The following is an 18,168-nucleotide window of genomic DNA, read 5'->3' as shown; positions in this document are numbered from 1 at the left end:
TTACCGTGCCTTTCCCTTCCTATAAATCAATCAACCAATCAATCAAGGTGGGGGATAAGTTGTAGGTAAGGCAGTGAGTAAAAGTATAGCCGGTAGCGAGGACTCAATCAATGCACGACGTACGCTTTACGGTGCGAAAGCTACACCCCAAGAAGATTTACCGAGAAGTGGTCGTACCGTGAGTTGGTAGCACGTTTTCTAAGCAACCTTTCTTTTTCGGCGCTGCCTCTATATAGCGCTCTTCACTTGTCTCAATCATTTGTTTCATTATAATAAAGTGTTTTCAGGAGACACAGCGCGCGGGTGTCCCTCGTCTAAGGAGACTTCAAACGTAGAACTGGCCGGCAAAAGAACTCACGCATGAACAAACACCAGCATGGATGTAGAGTGTTTGCTGATTATCAAAACGTGTTTGCGGCTGGAGCACAGCAGTTACACTATCTGCTACCGTCTGCTGAGGAGAAATTCCCACAGTGCATATCTTCTCGGCACCCGGTAGCAAATGGCAGATTTTAGCATTATGTTGATCAATCGAAGCCGCATATATTTGCTTCTACATTCTCCAAGATAGTTCTAGTTACTAATCACATTTGTTCTGAGTGATGCCTTGCCAAGTTTGAATTAAGCGGAGCTCACGATGGTAGGCATTCAGTTCTTCGATGACCGCCAAGCAGTTTTTTGCTATCGCTTCAGCCGAGTGCGCATTTGTTAGCGTACGCTTGTAAGCACAATTACTCTTTTTTTTTTGGAAACCACTCGCTGCGTCTCTCACCGCTCAGAGACCGTCACCACTACATGAGAGTATGTGAATACTTATAATAATGCCAACCAACTCCTCCAACCAGCCACATTGTTCTTGTGAATACGTTTTTCATTCTGTATCAGGCGTTCGCCTTTAGTATTTTTGCACATCAACACTGTGTTTTGTATAGAGACTCTGTGGGATGTAGGATCTCAACAACCCTTGAAACACTCATTTGAAGGCATACCTTCGGGATGTGCTTCTTTGGCGTCAGTCTTTAACCTGGCGACCAGTATGTGCACCAGACCAGCATCTTCACAGAGCAAAGGTGCCTCACAAGAACGGATATCACATCTCCGCTGAGAAACAGCCAGGGTATCAACTGCGCTTTATTTGTGCTCTCAGAACCCCGATATGTAAAGCCGATATCAGGTGTCCACAGGAAGTGTGACAGATACAGCGCCTTTGCTTTCCTGACAACCAATTAAGTCAGAAACACATCCACCTCCGGTTGGCCTGCTTCAATGACCACGAAATTGCAATCGCCAAACTATTTTACAAAGTGTGATTCATACCCAATGCCATCGCAAATAAAAGTATTACTATAAGGCCGTCTCTCAGAAGCACATGCAATGTGTGGTCTGGGACCATGGCTTCCGGATTAACACAGCAAGATAACGCTCAACAATCGATACACAGCAAAACACAGTCCTGTCAAAACGTCCTGCTCCTGCACGATGTTCTGTGATTAACATAGCTAAATGCCCCGCCGCTGTGGTAGAGACACACTTCAGCAATTCGGCACTTTGGTCTTTTCCAACATTTCTATTCGAACGATCCTTAGAGTCTACAACACAGTTGAAATCTCCCAGAAATATAAGCGCACGACTGCATTCAAGGTAAGGCACCAACTGCTCAAAAACGTCGCGCCGTTCTTTTTGTGTCGTTGGTGCATACAGGACCACCACCCTCACCGCACAGGTTTCGTAATTGATTTCGCACACGACGAAACGCCCCCTTGCACATGTTATTACTTGCTCCACTGCTATGCCTACACTTTTCCTCAGGAAAAGGCAGCATCCTGCCGACAAACCGACTGCATGGCTTACGCAAACATTGAAGCGCGACCGAAAACCAAACACCATATTATCTGTTTGCTGCTCATCCTCAACCTTTGTTTCTTGTATGGCTGCGATGTCTAAATCTAGTTCGCTCAACAAACGGTTCAACTGCACTTGCTTCCGTCTCGAGGCGAGCCCTCGGACGTTTAGAGTACCCTCTTTTAGCGGTTTTTTCCAATAAGCCATGCTCTAAACCCAGCTAACAACCAATGACTAAGGGCTCACTTCAGTCTCTCGTCGCGAGTGAGCGACGAGGACCGCGCACGCGGTTTGCGATAAGGCTAACTTGCCTTTCTTAGCGCCTTCCACCCTCCACTGCTTTTCTAGTCGACGCAGTTCGTTCTGTAGCTGGTACCTTTTTGTAGTCTCGTTATCTCTTCATGGAGACGGTTGTCATATCCAACGGGGACTCAGCAACGCTGCCTTCCGAAGTGCTTTTCGCTGTTGGCTGATCCGACGACATTGCAGCCTCCGCCCCCGTTCCAGTCGTTTCTGCAGCGGGTTCGCTAACTTGCGTCTTCCCTCCGCCGGTGGTGTGCTCCGGCTGTTGGACATCAGGTCCCTCTCCGGATCCTGTAGGGGGCAGGGCTCCAGCGTTCTCCAGTTCCTCCTGGTCCATGATCAACTCGCTCCCGTCGTCTTGAGGGGCACAATACCCGTGGCCACACGGGCATACGTGCGGACGCATCCCTCCCGGTCGTGCCCGAAGATATGATACGAACTACATCTCGGAGTGCGGCAATCACGTCGAATGTGGCCTGTCTTCTTACATCTTAAGCATATTGGTGGCCGTCCAGGCACCACCACTAACACAAGCCCTCCGTAAAACTTGTACATGTGGGGCAAATCATCGATCGAAAGCTCCTCTTTGAGCACTATTTTTACTAGCCGAGTTGTCGACTCGGCCTCTTCAAAACCCGGGCTGTTCCACTGCTCATGACTTCTTTCACATCTCCAAAGTCTTCAAACGCCCTCTGTACCGCTTCGCTCTAAACGTAGAACGGCACCCAGTGCACCCTGAAAACCAACTCACGCTTCTTCGGGTCGATGACCGCGCAGTAGCGTCTCTTCACTTCCAGCTCGCCTTGTTTCAGCAGGCGTTCCTTCGCTTCCTCAGTCTTCATCTTCAGCATCCAGATATGGGACATTTGGAAGGGTCCAATGCCAGCCACGTATAGTAGTACACTGGCCTTTTCCAACGGCTCACGAAAATCCTGTATGCGATAAGGCCGGCCGGCAATATCACAGTGAAGGAAAACCGTTGTCTTCATTGCTTCTCCCGAAGGAAACGTAGGTAGAACCATGCGATAGCCCAGTGGTGGGCGTCATTCGCCGCATCCACGGCCAGACATGACCATTTTCCACGGACCATTTCCGACTGGAACTGTCTTCCTGAGGCCATTCTCCAGTCTTCCAATTTCATTAAAGCTCTAGAGTTGCATTTTTTTTAATGATACAGTGTTGTATTTTGTTGACTTGTTCATTTACTCTAATCCCGTGTTTTGATTTTTATTTTTATTTGTTGTTTTAATGCCTTGTATATCCACTCCTGCCTGGGCCAAAATATTGGCCTGCAGTATTTTGAAATAAATAAATAAATAACGAAGCACGCTCAGAGTTTGCCATCACACGTCCGTCTCCCACGGAAGCCGGAAGTGGACTCTGCTGAAGTGTGTCCTCAATGAGTGCAGCTTAGAAGACGTAACAGTCCTGGTGAACGGTGAGAAACGTGTGCATTTCACACATTTTCAAGGTAGTAGTCACGCGCGACTTGACAGAATATATGTGTCGCCGGAGTTTTCGCCTACCTGTGAACAGTATGAAGTGAAGCAAGTGTCATTTAGTGACCATTGCTTAGTTACGGTCACGCTGGGACGAACGAAGCAGTGTAAATAAAAAATGAACTGGGACTTATGGAAAATAAACTCGAGGCTTATAGAAGACGAACTATTTTTAAGAAAAGTTAAGGAAAGCATTGATTTTTTTTTTTTTTGAGAGCGAAACAGGCTGTATTGAATCCCGGGAACGATTTAAACAGGAGGTTAAAATGAATGCAATTGAGCGCTATTTCACTATTAAGTACGAGGAAAAGAAAGAAGAAAAGCAACTGCAAGAGCTCTTAAAATATTTAGGGCGTGAAGAAGAACGAATGCCGGGTATGTTCATGCATGATATAAAAGGCGTCAAAGTTAGGCTAGAAGCTTTGGATGCCCAGAAGTACAGAGGCGCTGCGATTAGAGCGCGCACGGAAAAATCTCTCGGTGGCGAGACGCCAACAAAACGAGCCCTCGCTGATGAAAAGCGATATGCGCGCACGAACGAGATAACGGTGACAGAGGCATGATGATCAAGACGGAAGTACGAGCGCCTTCTTGGAGCATTACCGTGAGCTGTTTTCGAGCAAAGAACCAAGTGAAGATGGGTTTAGAGATAACGTTTTGCCTCTGATGTCAATATTAGGCAAAGAAGTTACTGAAGAGTTAGAGAACGAAATAAGTGTGGAGGAAATAGGAAGAGCCATTGATGAATTGAATGTCGGAAAGTCCCCGGGCCCAGATGGTTTGAGTGCGGCCTTTTACAAGAGCCTCAAAAGTTAGTTATCTATCATACTCTATAGGCTTCTCAAGGAGTGCTTTGATGTGGGTTATCTGCCACCGTCGTTTAGCAACGCGCATACGGTCTTGGTTCCCAAGACTGATGAGCCAGCCATGCTTTTAAAGTAACAGGCTATAAACCGATCACGTTAACAAATGTTGATTATAAGATTTTGATGAAGGTGTTAGCTAAGAGATTGCAATACATTATTAAAGATATTGTTGGACCTCATCAAACATGTGGAATAAAGACCAGAAGCATATTTAATAATATTCATGTAGCACGTAGTGTGTTCGAGTGCTGCGATGATCTAAACAGGAGAGTGGCCATGGTTCAAGTTGATTTTGAAAAAGCATTTGATCGTGTGTCTCATGAAATATTGTACTGTTTGTTGGAACATGTTGGTGTTGGTTCCGTTGTATTGAAAGGAGTTAAAATAGCTTATAATTAACAAAGTGTTATCTGAAAGAATATATGTAAGAGCATCTGTGCGGCAGGGAAGTCCACCGTCTCCTCTCCTCTTTGCTATATATTTGGAACCATTGAGTAGAATGGTAACTGCTAACGAATACATTCGTGGTTTTAAGCTGAGAGTATGTGAAGTGAAAATATTGGCATACGCTGATGATGTGGCGCTTTTTTGTGAAGACCGCGAAAGCGTTTCGGAAGCTTTGAAAGTAACACAAAGGTATTGCAGGCAGACTGGTAGTGCTGTTAATTTAAAGAAACGTCTCGGAGTCTGCCACGGGGAATGGGGAGAGGAACCGGAACCTTTCTGTGGAGTAAGATGGGTTACAAAGCCCGGGGTTTATTTGGGAGTCCCATTGGACAAATACGGGGAAAATACGAATTACTGGAATGAAAAAGCGGAAGAAATACGGGAAAGGACGAAAGGCTGGATGGGACGTAACCTCTCTATTTTCGCCCATGCGACTGTATGCAATACCTTTTTGGTGGCAAGAATAATGTATTTACTTCAAGTATTGTATTGTGCTCGAAGCAATGTACAAAGGTTCCATCTTGTATTTGCGGTCTTCATTTGGTCGTCCAACTGGGAACGAATTAGCAGAGATAATCTCTTTCGGCGAGTTAAAGACGGAGGGTTGTCTCTAATGCATCTATATGTGCGGCAGATGGTTTTAAGGTTTTCTTTCCTACGTGACCAAAAAGATGCACTCTTGAGCACCTTCATGCAAATCATGCTGTCCAGTGCAATTCCAGAGTTTATAGTCTCTTCATGCTCTGCTCGGGGATACACTGTGTCACGCTTCCTGCGAGAAGTGGTGTGGTCGTTCAGGTTTTTGCGCGTGCGGTACTCTGTAGAGTATTTAGCGACAGTACTACCTAAGCAGCTGCACAAGGATCTTATTTTACAGTTGTTCCCAGCTCCATTGTACAGAACCTTATTCTGTGAAGGCCCAGAGAAAGACGTGCTCAAGCGATTCAAAAACATGACTGTTTCACCGAACGTATAAACATTCTTTTTTAAATTGCATACAGGAACCCTCCCAGTCAAAACATGGATGGAAGAAAAGGGCCTTTTTGTACCTTGGGGCTCAAACTGTCTACTATGTAGGAAACCTGAAACAGTTGAGCACGTGTTCCTGGATTTTTGGGATGCGGTGTTTTACTGGGATGTGTTACAAAGGACACTTAAAAAAGACCTGCCATTGACGCCACGTTGAATTCGGTACTTGACAACTGTTAATGATGATTTTCAGTATGACCTCATCATGCTATTGGGCCTTCACAGTATTTGGAGGAGTAGGATGGCTTATAGACACTGTGATGTTTGTGCACGATCTGTATGTGATTATTTTGTTGAACAAGTGTATAAACTAAAAGAAATTTTGAAGCAGCAAGATGCTGCGGAGGAGGTCTTGAGTCTGATGGGCGAACTTGTGGTAATGAAAGTCCATTAGACACGGTTGTCAGCCAAGGGGCATGACAACCACGATCTTTTACTGATGTATTTGTACCAATTCATGCAATAAAGAAAAAAAAAAAAGCCGCTGTGGCAGAGTGGTTAAGACGCCCGACTACTGTGCGAGAGTTCCCGGGTTCGATTCCGACCGCCGGCGGCTCTATTGCGATGGAGGCGAAAGGAAGGGGCGTCCGTGTGCTGTGCTATATCGCGTTAGGATCCGTAGGTGGTCGAAATTACACCAGGGCCCTCCACAATGGCACACATTTTTTTCAGCTTTAACTCTCACCCTCCCTTCCCTTACGGTGCACTGAGGTGTCCACAGAACAAGTGTTACAGGTACTGCGCGTTTCCTGTGAACCAATTATTGTTAGTATTATTATTTTTACCAGAGTTACACCGTATATAATTTTGAGCTAATGAATATATGTATCTGTAATAGCGCCTTGCCACATGTTTTTTTTATACGATTGTAACATTGTAAACCACAGGTGGAGCTAGAGCATTGGGTGACCGCATACGGAGAGGATATGCGCGGCGTTCCTGACCACCACTTTGACGCCGTCATCGTAACTCACCTACTGTGTTCCGTGGACAGCGCAGAGAAGGTTCTGCAGGAGTGCAGGCGGGTCCTCGTCAAGGTGAGCGTTCTTCAAACCACGGCATGAGACAGCAGACGCATCTGTTCCCATTTGTAATTGATATTCTCAAGGCATGGCAAAAAAAAAATGCTGGTGGTTTAGCTACAGTTAAATCTAGTGTGTAGGGATAGTTTAATGCCCTCCACAAGAGGCGTTTGAAATTGGTTTAGTTTGGTTTGTGGGGTTTAACGTCCCAAAGCGGCTTAGGCTATGAGAGACGCCGTTGTGGAGGACCCAGGCAATTTCGACCACCTGGGTTTCTTTAACGTGCACGGATATCGCACAGCACACGGACGCGTAGCTTTTCACTTCAATCGAAAAGCAGCCGCCGAGGCCGCGATTCGATCTCGCATCCTTGGGAACAGTAGTCGAGAGGCGGAGGAGGTCGCCATTGCGCTGGCAGCTACCCACACTGATTCTACAACAATTATCTCCGACTCGCGAGGGGCCTGTCGGAACGCCGAGCAAGGCTGGGCACCATACTTAGCCTACCGACTACTTCAAAATTGCACCTTTGGAAAAAAACACGGCGTTCATATTATTCTTGCTAAAGTGCTAAGCTCTCCCTCTTCTTTTTCCTTCTCTATTTTCTCTTCTGTTTGGACGAGGCAGCGGAGGTGGCTCAGCTCGCACGTTAAAGATCCCCTAAGGCATTCGCTATGTTCACAAGCTTTCGTACGCAGAGCGTGTCCGCAGAACGTGTCCGCAGCAGTTGTAATTGAGGAGTGGGAGATGTTAATGAGTGGTGTCATTCGATAGGGGTGACGTAATGTTGCGAGCGAAAAAATAATTAGGCCAATAAGTTAATTAGGTAAATAATTAGAATAACTGGGGCACTGGAAATGGAAAGCGCAATATCTGTCACACACGTCCTGTGGACTGATTTATTTGTAGGAAGGGAAAGGCGCGGTAACTGTCTCACTTGTTTTTCTGTGGACACTGCAACCACGCCGTAAGGGAAGGGAGGAAGATGGGAGTGAAAGTGGAAAGAGAGAAAGAGGAGCCGTAGTGGAGGGCTACGGAGTAATTTCGACCACCAGGGGATCTTTCCACCTGAACTACACCGTAAGGGAAGAGAGGAAGGTGCGACTGAAAGCAGAAAAAGAGAAAGGGGTGCCGTAGTGGATATGTCGTCAAGGTTGTCACGTCATGCAACCTGAAGTAGAACTGAAAAAGGGCATAGAAGGGATTGGCGCACAATTTGAAAGCACAAAAGACTAAAATGGGTAAACAATGAATGAATGAATGAAAACTTTATTTCCACCGAAAAGGAGCCCTTCCTTCATCTCCAAGAAGTGAATTACTGTGAGGTAGAGGATGTGATGTCACGCAACCGGAAGTACAGCCAAAAAAGGGCATAGAAAGAGATTAGCGTGCATTTTTAAAGTACCGAAGACTAAAATGGGCAGACGAGAAGTGAATTAAGCAACTAGAAGCAACCATAAGCAACCAACAGCAGCATCCTTGCTTTCGCATTACTCTGCATTGTTATTTAATTTCTCTACTGCTCCCAAAAAAGCTAAAGTAGGAGTGCGCGTGTAAATGGGAACGATAATAAAGCAAGATGTAAAACAGCGCACCGAACACGATATTTTGAAAGCATATAAGGGATAATTTATCAGATTCTCTTGTCCTGTGGCAAGAAATACATCGGCCAGACCGGGAGATGCATAAACGACAGGATAGAACATGCCTCTGCAATTTTGGATAAGTCCGGGACTAACCTTGCGTTGCACTGCAAGGACTGTAAGTTATGTAAAAACGAAAAGTCCCCAGCAGACCTTAATAAAGTAGCCGCTTTGAGGAGGAATGAGGAGAGATTGACGAGAGATGTTCTGGAAGCCTGGGCGATATCTTTGGCAGGTGATGACTGCGTTATCACGCCTTCTGTTTTCTTATCGAAGAAAATACTTTTTAGATCACTAGGAGGATAATGAAAGATAAGTGGTGTGTTCTTTGAAGTTGAGAAGAAAGAAGGTGGTGGTGCACAAAAAATCAGTTGGCAGTGCAGCATCGTTCTTGGTTATGTGGGTGTGGGCGTCTGTGTGACCCTTCTATTTGTTGTCACCTACTCTGCTGCGTGGTTCATCATGTCGTCTGGTCAACTAACTCGATTTTCTATTGTATTATCACAATCACTCCTTGCCGCGGCAGCCGCCGGTGATCGGGAACGAATGCGGTTACTTCGACACAGTAGTAGTCGGGCGAAAATAGATTCCACATACGCGCCACTTTTCCCCCGCGTCAATTATGAAATCAAAGGATGCAGAAATGCTCGTATACCTTGCTTCTACATTTGTTTCGGGCACTTGCATGATGAATATTTGGTGCACAGGAAAGGAGAGGCGCGGTACCTGTCACAACATAATACCTTAATCGTGGTTTAAGGGAAGGGAGGATTGTGGGAGTGAAAGCGGAAAGAGAGAAATGGGTGCCGTAGTGGAAGGCTCCGGAGTAATTTCACCCTTCTGGGGATCTTTAACGTGTACTCACATCGTCCAGTACACGGACTCTACATCGTTTCGCCTCCATCGAAACATGATTGTATCAATTTAGGGAAAGGAGAGGAGACTCATGATTATTAAGATTATTAGGGCATAAACACGGTGGAAGAATAAGCATTTATAAACTTATGAATGTCCTTCCATGCGTGCGTGCCTGCGGTGCGAGAAATGCCACGCTTCTTCGCGAGATTCCGCAGGATTCTGTTTATCTTTAAAGCTGTCAGTTAAGAACTTTAGTTAGTGATAGATAGTAACCTGTAATGATAGCTAGCGCTATTTTGGGATCGTGCAGTTAGTGATGATAGGGATGATGAAAATGGTAGTTCCTGCTGATGACAGTGGCAGTTGATTATAATAGTGATATTGGCATCAGCTGTAATTACTTACTGTTACGTCATCAAGTGACTGGAAGTGGAGTAATCTTGACGTCATATCTGGTTACCGTTGACGACCTCACCAGTCGAAGCTTACCCCGCCGGCTTCTTTCTGAAGAGTTGGGTCATCGCTCCGCAGGAGGGTTTCCCAGGCTTCTCTACTAAGTATTTTTGTCTTAGCCCTGGGGAGCTAGCGCATTCCCAAAATACGTGGTTGAGGATCCCTCTCTCCCCAAATGGTTTACATTTATCGTCCTGTCGCTCATCCTTCTGGACGTGATAGGCCCAGACCAAGCCATCCGTCTGGCGGAAGAGGCCGCAAGGACCCCTGACCTCTTTGCCTGACTCTAATCGCGGAGGTCCCGGCCCCCGTCCCCTAGGCCTACTTACTGGGGGCCTCCATTCTGGTGGAAACAAACGTTTTCGCACACACACTGACTCCACTGGGTATCCGATCCAGAATTGAGGTAGTATTGTCACCGCTTGGTGGTATCATCGGCCATTATCTTTACGTGACACATGACGCTAACATGACGTCGCATCTGGCCGTGTTTTAAAACCAGAACGGACGTCATCAAGACGTCACATCCGATCATGACGTCAAATGCGGACATTCAAGATAACAACCAGGTGATTCACGCAATACGAAGCTGACTCCATTGGACGTACGACCCAGGCGTCCGTTCTGCATCTTTCATTTCACACTTCTTTGAACGCCCCACCACACAGTGTACTGAATCAGGTGCAGTCAAGCAGGAATAAGCGGCATTTCATATTGTTTTACAGGAAAGAAACAACCACAGCGCTATAAAGGCTTTCGCCTCATCGCACTTTAGTGGTCTGAAGTGCCCCCTGGAATATTTAATTCGCTTACTACGGTGCTAGAGGAGGCGACTTCCAAACTAGGGGACCCTTTTGTGATCTGGTTCGATGAAGTACTTAAGTGAAATGCATATTCAAGGTAATGATTTTCTATTTCATGTCTTTTCCGCATAAAGTGTACCTTCGATTAAAAGTCGCACAAATTAACTCTCCTGTTTCTCTACGCTTACCACTTCTCGCTGCACAATGGCGGCAAAGTCTCTCTGTAGACGATGGCCCGGCAGTGTCATTCCCTCGCACATTAAGCTGCTTTTGGCATAGTCAAAGCCATGGTGCTGCCTCTCTACACGAGTTAACGGCGAGCTTCGTCTGGGTCTCTCAGCCCGCACTGGTTTCAGCCGACATCCATGGCCGAGTCCTTTTCTGTGCGGAAGTGTCGGTGCGGGCACGCAGCATTGTCTGGGTGGCATGATATCGATCAAAATTGTTTGCAAAGAGATGGGTTTCCTTTAAAACCAGAGCACAATGTTGATGTAAAAAAGATTTATCGCTCTTAGAAATTTTTCGATGCAGGTTTTTGATTTCAGAATTCGCCTGTGATGCCGTTCCTTCGTGAATAAATAAATCCTTAGAAAGAAAGTATATGAAACCTAAAGTAAGTGTACACACGTAGTAGAAATAGAATATGACAATTTTAAAAGCGGAGAATTTTCAACAAGGTATGGTTTTGCACTATCTGTGTCCTCTTTCACTGCAACAGTCATGCTGAGTGACTTTAAGGTGGCTACTTAAAACAACGCTCTCGGACGGCTCCACTCAGCATAGCCAATTTGTCGACACCTCCTTACCCCATCGCCGATCCGTCCAACTAGCTAAACTATAGTGGAGCTGCCTACTACTCACCTCTAGCTTCCAACACGCCCGCAGGGTATACCGTGGAAAAGGGATACTCCCGAGACTTTCTGACTACTTTACTATATGCCGTCCCCGTCTAGAGGAAAGCCTCTAATATTATTATTTCGTTTATTTATTCATTATAATGCCAAAAACCCCATTGGAGAGGCATTACATGAGGCAGTGACTTAAAGGACATAACATTGTTTCAATTATAGATTAGGCATCGGTGTGAAGTTCTGTAGGTGTAGTAGAGTCGTAATGGCGAAGGATTGGCGGTGACGTCAGAAAATTGCGCAGTGTCGCGAATGCATCATCGCAGGCTGGCGACCAAGAGGAGAGGTTAGGGGTGCCTTTCAAGAGCTGTGTAAGGGGGCTATGATGGTTGCGAAATTGCGAATAAAACGACGAAAGTACGAGCAGAGGCCCACGAAGCTTCGCAGTTGTTTCAAAGTGGTCGGTTTCGGAAAGTCAGCAACGGCGCGGAGCTTCTCAGGATCAGGCAGAATTCCATCTTTGCACACAACATGTCCGAGTATTGTGAGCTGGCGGGCACCGAAGCGGCCCTTTTTGAGGTTCGGTTGAAGACCGGCGCGGGTTAGGCAGGTGAAGACCTGGCGAAGTCGAGTCAGGTGGGTCGGGAAGTCGGTTGAAAAGACGACGCTATCATCGAGGTAGCATAAACAGATGTTCCATTTTAGGCCGCGCAGTACAGTGTCCATCATACTTTCAAATGTGGCTGGGGCGTTACAGAGTCCGAATGGCATAACATTAAATTCGTATAGTGAGTCTGGAGTAATAAAGGCGGTCTTAGCGCGATGCTCCTCTGCCATGGGCACCTGCCAATATCCAGAGCGCAAATCGAGTGAGGAAAAGAATTCTGCGCCTTGCAAGCAGTCTAGGGCATCGTCGATTCGTGGGAGGGAATACACATCACGACGAGTAATTTTGTTGAGGCGGCGATAATCAACACAAAATCTTATGGAGCCATCCTTCTTTTTAACTAGGACCACAGGAGAAGACCATGGGCTACAGGATTCTCTAATTACTCCGCGTTGGAGCATGTCATCGACTTGTTGGGCAATAACACGGCGCTCAGTCGGGGACACACGATATGGCCGCTGATGGAGAGGTGGATGAGCGCCAGTGTCGATGAGGTGGGAAACGGTCGTCGTGCGACCCAAGGAAGACTGCGGGATGTCGAAGGAGGAGCGGAATTGGCGTAGAAGATCAAGAAGTTGCTCGCGGTGGCGCGGCTCTAGAGCGCTGTCTACAGAATGGTCAAAAAGGTCCCGTCGTAGCGGATCGGAAGCCACACGAGTTGGGGTCAAGGCGTCAACTTGGCAAACAGGGAACGACTCATCATCAAAGGCGAACAGAAGGTCCACGGGCTCGATGCGGTTAAGGCACTCCCCTTCGATCAACATAGCAGGAGACGCAAGAGGATTGGCTACCAGATGTGTGCTAGCGCCGTTGTTCATGTCAAGGACGGCAAACGGCAGCGGCAAGTGGCGGCGGCGGCAGACAACGTTAGAGGGCACAAAGAGGACTGTCGCGGCGGTAGTAAAAGAGGCAGTGAGGGGAACCAGAACAGCGCTAACGGGTGGGATGGTTGTGTCATGAGCTACGAGGAGTTTGGCCGCAAAACGAGGACGCGGCTCGTGGAGCAGGGCATCAGACGGTGCATCACTCGATTCAATGAGCTCTACTTGAGGACTGGCGCAGTCAATGATAGCATGATGCTTGGACAGGAAATCCCAGCCGAGAATGACGTCATGAGAACATGTGGGGAGGACGACGAATTCGATGATGTACAAGACTGCAGCAATGACGACGCGAGCAGTGCAGACGACTGTCGGCTGTATACTGTGAGCGGATGCGGTATGAAGCTATAGTCCCTCGAGGGGCGTAGTCACTTTTCGGAGGGAGCGGCAGAGTTTTTGGCTGATAACTGATACAGCGGCACCGGTGTCGACGAGCGCAAGAGTATAAACACCTTCAACGATGACAGCAGTAACATTCGCGAAATTAAGACGAGGACTTCGAAATTCTGTCGAATACGCAGTTCGTGCCTCGCGAACTGCGGCGGTTAGTTTTCCGGCTGAGTAGCGGGTCGTCGGCGCATTGGCGAAATGGAGCGGCGACGTGCTGATGGCGAACGACGAGGCAGGAAGTCCGGAGGATCGGGGGATGCTGTTGGAGGACCCGATGGAACGGGGAACTAGGGGCCAAATAAGGTGGCGCAGGCCGTGCAGCAAAGGCCATATTTATTCGGCGCCGGCAGTAGCGTGTAGTTTGTCCAGGGATGCCGCAGTGGTAGCAAATAGGCCTGTTGTCTGCAGTGCGCCATGGAGATGGTGTCTGACGCAAGGGGGGAGCAAAAGCTGTTGGTGCGGACCGCATGGGGGGCGAAGCATAGGCATATGCTGGCTCAGGCGGTGGACTTGAAGTGACTTCGGCATACGTGCGACGCAATACTTGAGGAGGAGCCGGCGCGAATGCTGGAGCGTAGCTCAGTGGCGCAACGCCGGACGATGACATTGTGGGCGTGGGGTACGGCATTGAGGGTGCGACCGGAGCTGATTGAGGAACAGGATTAGGGACGACTTCAGACACATGCTGCTGGATTGCACGGCGAAGCTCCGGAACAAGGCCAGTTGGTGTCGACTCCTTAATATATGGCTGCAGAGACAGCTGCCGCGCGACCTCCTGCCGTACAAAAGCCTTGATGTCTTCAGAGAGGCTAGATGACTCCCTCTCCGAGGCAAGTTCAGCAAGTGATGCTTGAGACTGGCGAATCAAAACACGCTCCTTGCGGAGTTCGTCGTAGCTTTGACAGAGGTCGTATATTTCTTTGACCGTAGTGGGGCCTTTGGCACCGAGCATGTTGAAAGCGCCGTCATTAACTCCTGTGAGGACATGACGTATTTTAACGGCCTCGGTCATGGTCGGGTCAACGCGGCGACACAAATCAACAATGTCCTCAATGTAACTGGTGAACGATTCACCGGGCAGCTGTAGTTGCGATCGAAGACACTGTTCCGCGCGGAGTTTTCGGACGGTGGGGCGGCCAAAGACATCAGAAAATTTGGTCTTGAAATGCGCCCAGGTGGTAAAGTCGGACTCGTGGTTTCGAAACCACAGATTAGCGACGTCGCTCAAGTAAAAGATGACATTATTAAGCTTACGATTGTCGTCCCAGTTATTGTGGCGGCTGACCCGTTCGTAAGTGGACAGCCAATCGTCGACGTCGTCATCGCTGCTTCCACTGAAGGTAGCGGGGTCCCGTTGGCGAAGGGAACCTGTGCAGGTGACTGGCGGATGTAGGTGCGATGAAGTAGGCTCCGTAATTGGGGTAGTCAACGTTCTGCTTCGAAGTTCCAGGGCGAGATGGGTACAGGGAACCTCAGCTTGACCTCCACCAAGTGAAATGCGGATTTAATAGATGGTTTGAAGGTCTAGCGCTGGCAGTAAATCGGGCACAGCAGGATCGGGATACCAGCCGCAGGGCACAGCTTCAGCGCGAGCGAGATGGGCGCCGGAGTCAAGCGATGGTGATGGCGATGCCGCAGCGTTTTCAGTTCTTTGTCTTCTTTACAATAGCCACAAATCAGTATGGAGCACGACGTTGGTGGGCAAGTCATGCCAGTCTTTCTATGCACGCACGAAAAATGAATGCATGAATACTCCACACCAATATATCACTTGCCAAACTAGAATTAGCTGCATGCCTGCATGTTTATCGCATTAACCTTCCTGCAATAATCCTTCCGCGCCGCTACACCGAGTACCAATTGCTGTTATATGTAACCTTGTAAGTGCAATTTCTCTACTTCATGCTTAACCATGCTCAGAACGGGCAGATTCAAGTTCAGTTCTACTTTCACTTTCAGCTTCAGTTCTTGCACAGGTTGGACCAAACCTTTTGGCACGATGTTCGTCTGAGCTTTTTGAGAATGGTGCTAAAGTGTCTCAAGATTTAAAAAGGATTCGCCTCATTCTGCAAACATGCATTTCTCTTCTTGTGGTAAAACTAAAATGCATGGCATGCTTAACTCTGCACACTAGAGCTTGAAGAAATCGTGTCTCCTGTAGGGTGCCCTAGTAGGCGCATTATTTTAAGACATGACATTTTACACGTTTGGACAGACACTATTTCATATTTTGCCTAACACGTCATCTGCCCTGACCAGCGCTGTATTTTAAAATACAGATTGCTGTAAAACATCGCCGCATTGAGTTTACGCTGATGTGTAAAAGCATCACACCACTGTCACGATCGAGACTATCATCCGCTTCTACCCTGAATTAGACAATGCTGCCAAGGCCCTGTTCAAGTCTTGTGTGCAGCTAAGAACACCTATGCCATTCCCGGTTGTTGATATAAGTGTAGCCGTCTACTTCGCGAAATTTTGCTATATTTAAGATTCCTTGAACACTTTTAACAAATTTTATTACTAACATGTGTGCAATTTCGTTCCAAAGTGTATTCACATATGCAGTTCATTGTAGCCATTTTTAAGACTAAAATATTTCATCCGCCCCTAAACACGGGGGCGTCGATTTCTCTTCTCACTTCAGGAAGGGCGACTTTTATTTGTGGAACATGTGGCCCAGCCCCAAGGAAGCATAGGCCGCCTTCTGCAGCGCGTGCTGACACCATTCTGGAGGCTCATCTGCAGCGGATGCTGCCTAGACCGTGACACGGGGGACCTCATCAGGGGAGCCGGGTTCGCCCAAGTGCACATGCAAGAGATATCCATCGATATGCCCGTCGTCCTTACTCGCCACGTGTACGGCTATGCGGTGGCGTGAATGAGACTTAGAGACAAAACCTGAATTCATGATTGGGCGTAGAGGGGGCTTTTCTACAGGGTTCCATGCTATTCTGGAGCGTCGAGTGAAAAGCGCAAAATATACTGTGCCGAAAATACAAAACAGCAATACATTTTCAGTGGAAGTAAGAATTCACTTCGTTTTGCTAAGCTTCGCTTTTAGACTTCAATCTCAGATTGGCTACAATCAACCAATGCCTGCTGATGAAACTTCTAAATTACCAGATGCACAAAGTTCCAGACCTATCACTTTCCCTATTTTATGTACACCTAAACATAACAACACAAAACTTATTTCATTAAAAATGTTGCCAGCTTTGCTTCCACCTCGCACGATGCGTTAGCATGGATGATATATACTAGTTTGATTTGGTTTGTCGGGTTTAACGTCTCAAAGCGACTCAGGCTATGAGAGACGGCGTAGTGGAGGACTCCCGAAATCTCGACCACTTGTGGTTCTTTAACGTGCACTGACATCATACAGCTCACGGGTGCCTTTTTTTTGCCTCCATCGAAAAGCAGCCACCGAGGCCGGGATTCGATCCCGCATCCTTGGGTGCAGAGGTCAGCGCCCTAACCTTGGCACCAATATATATATATATATATATATATATATATATATATATATATATATATATATATATATATATATATATATATATATATATATATATGTACCAGTATCTTCAAAATGTCGCATTGAGAAACTTAAAAAGTTTTTATTTCGACGTTTCGGTCGTAGCACGATCTATCTCAAGAATGGATTTACAATGCACTCAGGCGCCTTCTTAGAGGTTTTACAATGATAGCGACAGAAGGCAGAGAAAGGAGAAATGACGGGAAAAATTGACGGGAGGGGTGGAAAAAGAAACAAAAAAAAACGTAGGGGTCAAGCCACGCGAACACAAAAAGGGGGACGAACACAACAAAAAAGCGGATTCGCGCGCAACATTGGGGTAAACGAGCAGTACACAACTAGGTTGGGTGGTAAACAATCCAAGAGGGAGACGATGAGCGTATTACTTTGCGTTTAGTGTAGGGATTTGCGGCGCCTTTGTGCTGGCGGGGTGCAAGCAACAACACAGGATGTGTCATAAGTCAGATAAAAGCAGTAAAAGGCACCCAGGAAGTTAAACAGAGAAAGAGAACAAGGAGAAAAAAAAGGTAAAGTAGTAGGGATAAATGAATTATAACTGTAAACGCTGTCTATACAACTTTATTGAAGAAAACAAGCAAATTGAAGGTGTGTGAAAAAAATACAAAAAAGCACCACATTTGCTTAAATGTGAATTTCACTCAGTGGTGTAGCGCCCAAAATTAAACCAAGTTGTCACTGTACACAAATACAACAGAGGGTGGCACTCCACAATAAGGAAGTGTTCAGCGTCAATGAATAAATAAACTGCAACAATAACTGTGGATAAACATGAAGACCATAAGCATATAATCATCCACCAGAAACGTTGATCACATTGGTTGGAATTTACGTGGAAAGACAGGAGAGCTTGACAGCGCCCTCATATGCCAGCATTCAAGGTATTGAATTTTTATATTAAATACAACCCGCAAGCTTCCTTGTCATGATGTGTTTGAAACCCTGACTAGTACTGTCACCCTGAAGGAGTAATACGAATGCCCTTTCGTGCCTACATGTCTCGAGATAGGAAGGCTTGGCAGTGATCGTATCGGTGCTCGGTGGTTATTTATTCCTAATAG

The 18,168-nt window shown here is 46.9% G+C and overlaps 1 protein-coding gene across 2 annotated transcripts in view; it reads left to right on the top strand.

Annotated features, from left to right (window-relative positions):
- LOC146209820 (thiol S-methyltransferase TMT1B-like) overlaps positions 1–16,588 on the top strand; it is a 39,253-nt gene extending 22,665 nt beyond the window's left edge. Inside the window, exons 2-3 of one of the 2 annotated variants that reach the window (XM_084604303.1) lie at positions 6,874–7,023; positions 16,199–16,588. In XM_084604303.1, coding sequence (XP_084460429.1) covers positions 6,874–7,023; positions 16,199–16,432 — 384 coding nt within the window. In that variant the 3' untranslated portion in view covers positions 16,433–16,588. The remainder of the gene's footprint in view (positions 1–6,873; positions 7,024–16,198) is intronic. The other variant, XM_084604309.1, reaches the window with a different exon arrangement.
- The last annotated feature ends 1,580 nt before the right edge of the window (positions 16,589–18,168 follow it).

The sequence above is a fragment of the Amblyomma maculatum genome, chromosome 1 (assembly GCF_055883805.1).
Source record: "Amblyomma maculatum isolate TAMU_Amacu chromosome 1, ASM5588380v1, whole genome shotgun sequence".
Taxonomy (NCBI): Eukaryota; Metazoa; Arthropoda; class Arachnida; order Ixodida; family Ixodidae; genus Amblyomma; species Amblyomma maculatum.
The sequence above is the reverse complement of the archived record's forward strand: the minus strand, read 5'-3'. Positions and strand labels throughout refer to the sequence as shown.